At 38.2% G+C, this 7,161-nt stretch overlaps 2 protein-coding genes across 2 annotated transcripts; both read right to left on the bottom strand.

The window, feature by feature from the left end:
• Positions 1–362: 362 nt before the first annotated feature.
• Positions 363–4,566, bottom strand: LOC133746178 (protease Do-like 8, chloroplastic). Its single transcript, XM_062174342.1, has 13 exons — positions 4,269–4,566; positions 3,968–4,095; positions 3,459–3,541; positions 3,243–3,341; positions 3,021–3,087; positions 2,447–2,522; positions 2,298–2,364; positions 1,813–2,030; positions 1,548–1,615; positions 1,350–1,429; positions 1,011–1,097; positions 783–890; positions 363–647 (listed from the first exon to the last, which is right to left on the bottom strand). Exons 1-13 carry the CDS (start codon positions 4,460–4,462, stop codon positions 519–521), a joined length of 1,404 nt encoding a protein of 467 aa, XP_062030326.1. The 5' UTR covers positions 4,463–4,566; the 3' UTR covers positions 363–518.
• Positions 4,567–5,325: 759 nt separating this feature from the next.
• LOC133746172 (large ribosomal subunit protein eL34) lies at positions 5,326–6,613 on the bottom strand. The gene is made up of 4 exons (XM_062174336.1): positions 6,458–6,613; positions 6,244–6,323; positions 5,707–5,816; positions 5,326–5,606 (listed from the first exon to the last, which is right to left on the bottom strand). The coding sequence occupies exons 1-4, from the start codon at positions 6,534–6,536 to the stop codon at positions 5,513–5,515; spliced, it is 363 nt and encodes a 120-aa protein (XP_062030320.1). The 5' UTR covers positions 6,537–6,613; the 3' UTR covers positions 5,326–5,512.
• Between the last annotated feature and the right edge of the window lie 548 nt (positions 6,614–7,161).

Genomic DNA, 7,161 nt, shown 5'->3' with positions numbered 1-7,161 from the left:
CTGCCGGAAAGTATGCGGTTCAAATGCCATGTTTGCATTCGTTTCATAGATCGTGCATTGAGAAATGGCTGAGACGGAGTCACCATTGCCCTATTTGCCGATATGAGATGCCCGTGGCTGATGTTCAAGAAGATGTAGAGACATTGTTAAGCAGCTAGCTAGTTGCTGTAGCTCCAATTCCATTGTTCAAAAGAATTGCATTCGTTAGTTTAAAGTATCGATGTAGTACTTGTTATTGTTCTATCTATTCAAATCATTTTTATCATTGCATCAACCACTATAGTGGTTGACAGAAATTTTGATTTAAGATGCCAAACGAGGCATTGGCCTCATTTTCTTCTGAAACTGGATGTATTTGAAAATACCCAAGACTGGTTGATTCAACTTATTTTCCAGAACCGTTCAATTTATATACAGGTAATTCCTCATTGTACATCTCAGGACCAAGAATAATAATATACTCATACAAATGAGGAAATGTTATGCTGACTAACAAGTAAAAATCATCAGCAAACCAATTATGAACTCTTTTCCTCTAATATTATGGGAACCTCCAAATTTTCACCGCTTCTCTGAATATTTAAGATTACTTTCTCCCCCACGCTAAATTCATCCAATACGCTGTTCAACTCTGCTTGGTTTTTAACCTGATATAAGATATAGAATCGAGCTAAGTAACTATCTCCATATAAGGGGTTGAGGATTATGTCCAGATTTACTCCAAGTAAATTTTTATCTTAGAAAAGAAGAAAGGATAAGAGTTTGAATAAGCAATAGCTCACAGGTTTGTTGTTAACTCCAACAACGACATCCCCGAGGACTATGTTACCCGCAAATCCCCTTGTGGTAGGAAGTAGGCCAGCCTTCGCCGCAACACTATTTTTAGGGACCTGAAGCATTGCAAAGTTGATTAAAAACTTTTGAAGCAAATTATTAAATGGATGGATATGAATATATGAAGCATGGAGAATATTAATTAATTGATTTTCAACTCGAAATCCACAGGATACCTGTAAAATAAGAGCTCCATAACGAACATTGAGTTGATTTGCAATCAGGTCTGGAGCTATATCCACATTCAAACCAGCTCGAACAACCTGACATGGAGGAATAAAAGAATAAACATCAAGTATTTTCTGGTTGGCATAATCCAAATGCTTCTCTAGTTAATGTTCCAGATAACTGTTTTCAAAAAGGCACAAGTATGTCAACCAGCCAACAAAAGTATAATGGTCAAAGTGCATTGAAGCACACTATACAGGTGTTATTTTGCGTGTTGACTTGCGAAAAGGAACAAAAAAAAAAATCAGAATCAGTGGAAGCTATAAATACTTGGCAAGTATACTTACTTTGCCGAATTGGATCAACTGAGGGACAATTTTTAGCACAGTTGATGATTGGATAGCAAATCCTACACCTGCTGATGTACCTGTCAAACCAATGAAATTTTCAGAAAATCATTACAACTATGTATATTCTCAAATTTCAAGTTTTGAATACATATTAGAGTTTCTATAAGGGACTTTACTTTCATATACATTACTTACCTGTCTGAGTAAATATTGCAGTATTTATCCCAATCAAATTTCCTTTTGAGTTTAGCAGGGGTCCTCCACTGGCAGAGTAAGAAACAGTTAGGAGCAGGTGATGGTCAATTTTTAACACCACTGACTATGAATAAAAGAATATTTTAAGTCCAAACTTCAAAAACGACAGAACAGTGGATGCACTGGCTGCAGCCCCATGTCAAAGAAGAAAATGGGGATGGGAGCTTCTGAACTAAGTCTTTTACATTAGAATGAAGAGACTAACCTGTTCCCAGGATTGATAGCTGCATCGGTTTGAATTCCACCATTAATGGTGACTCCTGCTTGACTAAAAATGTCTCGATTCAGTCCACTAATAACTCCAACAGTAAGGGTATGATCAAATCCAAATGGATTTCCAATTGCTAAACATTGCTGCCCAACTCTTAGAGAAGATGACTGCCCCACAACAATAGGCCTCAACAGATCTTCAGAGGCTTCTACCTAGCAATTTAGAGATATCAGTGCCTAGCTACTAGTAAACTGCTAAGACACTGCAATTTAGAAAGTGCAGCCACAAAATACAAGTGATGAATCAGACTTTAAACTTCAGGTCGACAGTTCAACAAAATAACAGAGGCAGAAGTTAATTGAGTTGACATGTTGAATTAAGCAGAAATTGGGTACCGGACGGCCAAAGTGGACAAAAATCAACAACGGTTTCATTGAACAAAAAATTATCCATGGCACAGAAAGAAAGAAAAAAAATACCTTCAAGACAGCAAGATCCTTCGCACGATCAGCACCAACTAGAGTTCCCTCAAAATTCTTTTGTACCCTAAATCAAGAAAATGAGACAGGTGAGTTTCTTGAGTTAGACAATGCTTAGTAGTCTCTCCATAAATGCACTGAAATCTTACCCTTCCGATGCTAGAATGTTAACTCGTGCAACAACCTGCCCAAGACCTGGATTTCTTGAGAGTGCATTACCAATTACTGGAAGTAAAAGAAACAACTGTCAGCTTCAAATTCCAATCAAAATCAGCAGTGTCATAGTGTGTCAAAAAATGACCCAAAAAATCACAAGTTTAAATCCAAAGCATCTCAAAAGAGCATACAGACAGCAGGACATGAATGTTAATTAGAAAATAAGCTAAAATTTCATCAAATATACTTCCAAAATTATATTGTTTAGAAGTTTGGTTGAAAAAGATGCTGAAAGATGTATGAGATTGCAAGTGAGAACTTGGTTGTGATTCATCAAACATGTAGAAGAATGAAAAGAATAGGATGTACCACATGGAGGGGTATCAAAATACAGATAGTCAGTATCAGTGAACGTGTGAATGTGAAGTCGACAAATATTTTTAGCAATACCATAAATAACATCTCTAGTGGAGAGAATAATGCAAGATATATTCATTTAATGATATGAGGCCAGGCGCACTATTCATTTTATACAATAATAATTAAAGTGGCTTCACCAGCTCCTACCATGATAGTTCGTTACAATGTGTCCTTGTTTATCCCAAACTACTCCTGAACCATTTCCTTCGGGAACCTGCTGATACGTACATAAGATATTATTTGCAGTGACAATATATTTCACACTAATGAGCACTGAAGAAGTTTAATAAGAAAACATAAATTAAAAGAAAGTGAAAGAGTTGATAAGTCTACTTCCAGAAACAAAAAATATAAAGAACAGCCACACACCTCGACCACACCAGTTACATTAAGTTGAGGGCGCAATGTTACATCGAAAATGTTAACAACAGAATTTGTGTTCTTCTCAAAGAGTTCGACAATTCTTTCCTGTCCGTCAGGCGTCAGACACATATTATATAACAATCAAGCATCAAAATCACAAGAATGATAAAAAAAAAACCAACCTTCCTTATAAAGGGACACAAAATGTGGCGAAACACAAACCTCAGTGGGGAAGAGTGCTCCGGAAGCGAAAACTGGGGGAGTTACTTCTTCAATTGTTACAGATGGATCCCCTAAAGCTAGAGCTGTAAATCCATAGAAAACTGCATTATCAGAAGGCAATTGGCATTTGCTAATAAGTACTATAGCTACATTAAGCATCACTGCCCGGTAAATAAGGGGATCGGTTGACCAATTTGGTGCTCAGAGACTCGGCTGGTATTGAGATCCAGCAGACTCATTAGTTACAAACAAAAGAAAGCGTCATGCTGCTAACTTTTAAACAAATACAACTATCGACCACATAGACTCACAGGATACTCTTCTTCTACTCACAATTTAACTTCACAAACTTCAGAAGACAGATGCTTAGAGCCAGCTAACAATCTACATTGCATATGAGAACCTCAACATACAAAAAGTCCAAACGGCTTAATTTGGACACGACATCCTTGACAGGCGTAATAGATCATCCAATTTGAAATGAACACAAAGCCGAAAACTGTGCGAACCTGACAAGTACCTTGAAGGATCATACAACGAGTACATGAATATACTCGCAAACAAAGCCCTCCTTGTTGTGAAAGCAGTACTCTTACGCACTAATGGCTCGATATCCTTGCTCAGTTCTTGAACACTCCTAAAAGGGTCAAAAACCCAGAAACTTAAACCATAATACCATATGATACAAGGTAAAAAGCATCAATATATACCCCCCGAAACTTGAACTAGAATATTCAGAGCTTAGTAACACATATGAGACCAAAAATGGTTCAATTTAAGAAAGTGTGTAATGCAAGGTGCAAAAAGGACCTTGGAGTGGAAATGGGGAAGGGGAAAACGGCGCCGTCTGGGGAATGAGTAGAGGTTGATTGAGATTCAGAGCAAGCGGAGGACATGCCAGTAAAGAAAAGCTGTCTTCTTCCAATGAAGCGGGTCTTGGGGGAGCCCAATCTCAATGCTTGAGATTGCAGAGGAGTACTAGAATTGCATGCCAACACTTGCATTTTTTTCAGTGGTGGCTCTGCAACCCAATATTTCCAATTTTTCAGTGGTAACAATAAAGACAAAACTAAAAATCTCTCTTTTAAGTTTTCTGGGACTTGAGGAAGAAGCAGTAACAAGAGAGATAAGGCTCGTGTACTCTTCGCACCTGTCGCTGATGCGAGGTGATTTACCATTCTACCCTGCTGCGATTTGCAAATTTTGCCATTTTTTTTAAATTTTTTTTTTTTATCTTGAATGAAATTTCATTAAACGGAAGAAAATGTTGTGAGTAGTTTTAACAATACAATCTGGAGATGTTATTCATGTTATAAGTCGGATTAATATATCTGAACATATCTTTTCAAACAAGCTACAAAATCTCCGGTACACCACGAGGCTAGAAAGGTCATGAGACCACAGAGACCCCGACTCAATTAATAGTATGATGAACATCGGCGTCACCAATCAGGTAATGGCTCCAACTGAAGGAATTACATGTGCTCGGATCAACTCCACCTCTTGAGTCGTGAATATTTGAACAAAAACCGTCATCAGCCATCAGCGATGTCCTGCAAATTTTGCAATACTTATGACTGATAATGGTGAGACTTTTGATTCTATTTTTACTCTGGTTCAGTTTCAAATGTCACTGCAATTCCTTCGGGGCAAGGAGACGACCTATACAGTTTAGGGCTCAATATGAGAGCAACGAGCTACATTTTGCGGTCTCAAAATTTTTTGAAGTACGGATTCCAAAGGTTCGTATTAGTTGTTAATGGTGCTAATAGCGGTGCAAGCAAACCCCAACAATTAAAGGGCCGGTTTATCATGAGCTACTGAGCAATAGCATGGCCAGATTACCAGATATTTATTTAGGCAGGAATTTATCACAAGAAAGAAACACAATTGAGTTGTCATTGAAATGAAATAGCCAAGTAATCAAAGTAGCGAATAACAATAAAAGCATTCCAATCTAGCTCCAAATCGTTCATCAACACAACCTAAGTCAAAATCTTTCCTCAAGCATATCTTATAATTCAAAAGGCCTTTGCTTCATTGCCGCATATCATTTAGCTCTTGGCTGCCTGCCTTTCCTTGGCCTTCTGGATCTTCAAAACCTTCTTCACAATCTTTTGCTCTTCTACCAAGAAGGCTCGAATAATCCTACATAAAATTGAAAATAAAGCCCAGTTACTAAACCGGGGAAGAGAAAAAACAAACAAAACAGAATGCAGAACAATTAGAATGATTCATCTTAACATACCTCTCTCTGACAGCACCTCCAGACAAGACACCACCATATGCCCGGTTCACCGTCCTGCGGTTCCTGGACAGTCTGGACCTCTTGTACTCAGCAGGTCTCAAGTGAGGAATCTGCAGATAACAAAGTGAGACACCGACTCCGTGAAAGTAAAAAGTATTCACTCTCAAATCAAATTTGATATAAACGCGCCAGTCTAGAAGCAAGAATCATTATTCAGCAGAATTTCCTAAAAACGAAAATCAATGAACTACCTTCTACATAACCTATATTTAGATATCAGCTAAATGACTTGCAAAGACAGAAGAAGGTTCACATCCAAAAGAACCACACAAACTAGATTTAGATTACACAGTGGATCACAAACCTTCCGCTTAATGCACACTAATTCTAGCTTTTCAAAGACGAACATAGTAATTCCAAGGAAAAAAAATAACACAAAACAATCTAAGGAAACAACTACAGAGAACTCGCGATCATCCATCTAAACTCAAAAACAGAAATTGATGAAGCAAAAGAATAGAGAAGAAGCAAGCATACCCCTTGGATTCTCTTGCCAGTCACAGGGCATTTTGGTCCACTGGCTCTCTTCTTAGTAGTCTGATACACAAGCTTCCCACCTAACATTCAAAACCGACTCAGCTATAGCAACAAAACGACATCGAAATCAAAGCCGCCCGCCGTAACTATTTGAATCTGGAACGGAACATTTACAGAGAAATGGTGAAATCGAAGAGCGAGAAGAGAGACGTACCGGGGGTTTTGACCACGCGGTGCTGGTTTGACTTGGTGGCGTAGCTGTGACGGGAACGGTAGGTTAGCCGCTGCACCATTTTGGAGAGAGCTCTCTGGGGGTTTGGGTGCGACGGATTTGCAACGAAAGGGTTTGAGAGTGAGGAAGAGAGAGCTTATATAGGGTGCTGAGGGCTCTGAAACCCTAGATCTGACGGCTGTGGGGAGTCTTTGTTTGTTTTGACGGTGTGATTTAAATGGGAACGTGGGGAAATATAATCAAGTTTTGAGAATTGTAAATCGGCCCCTCGATTTTAGTGAATTGCTAATGGAACCTCATGTTCAAACTTAATACAACTTCTCGCACTCTCTTTCTTAGTTTCTACACGTTAGAACGTAACATTTGTTTATATTTCCGTAAAATTTGTGAATCAAATGAATCCTAAATGAAAAGGTACATGAGGTTTTCTTCTCCTTTGAAAGTAATATTCCAATTCCAATTGTTGGGTCTTCTTTCATTGATCGAAGTACTACATACTATGATGGTCTTTTGTGAGTCCGATTGTTGGGTCTTCTTTCATTGAAGTGGTACATACTATTATGATTTAATTGTGAGACAGTTTGTTCAATGTTCTTAGAATCCTCTTTTCAATTTACCACGTAGAATGGACTTTCAGTTTGGACTCCCACCATGTAATCAAAACTCTATTATTCGAAATATACGGT

Source organism: Rosa rugosa, chromosome 1 (assembly GCF_958449725.1).
Source record: "Rosa rugosa chromosome 1, drRosRugo1.1, whole genome shotgun sequence".
NCBI classification, from domain to species: domain Eukaryota; kingdom Viridiplantae; phylum Streptophyta; class Magnoliopsida; order Rosales; family Rosaceae; genus Rosa; species Rosa rugosa.
The sequence above is the reverse complement of the archived record's forward strand: the minus strand, read 5'-3'. Positions and strand labels throughout refer to the sequence as shown.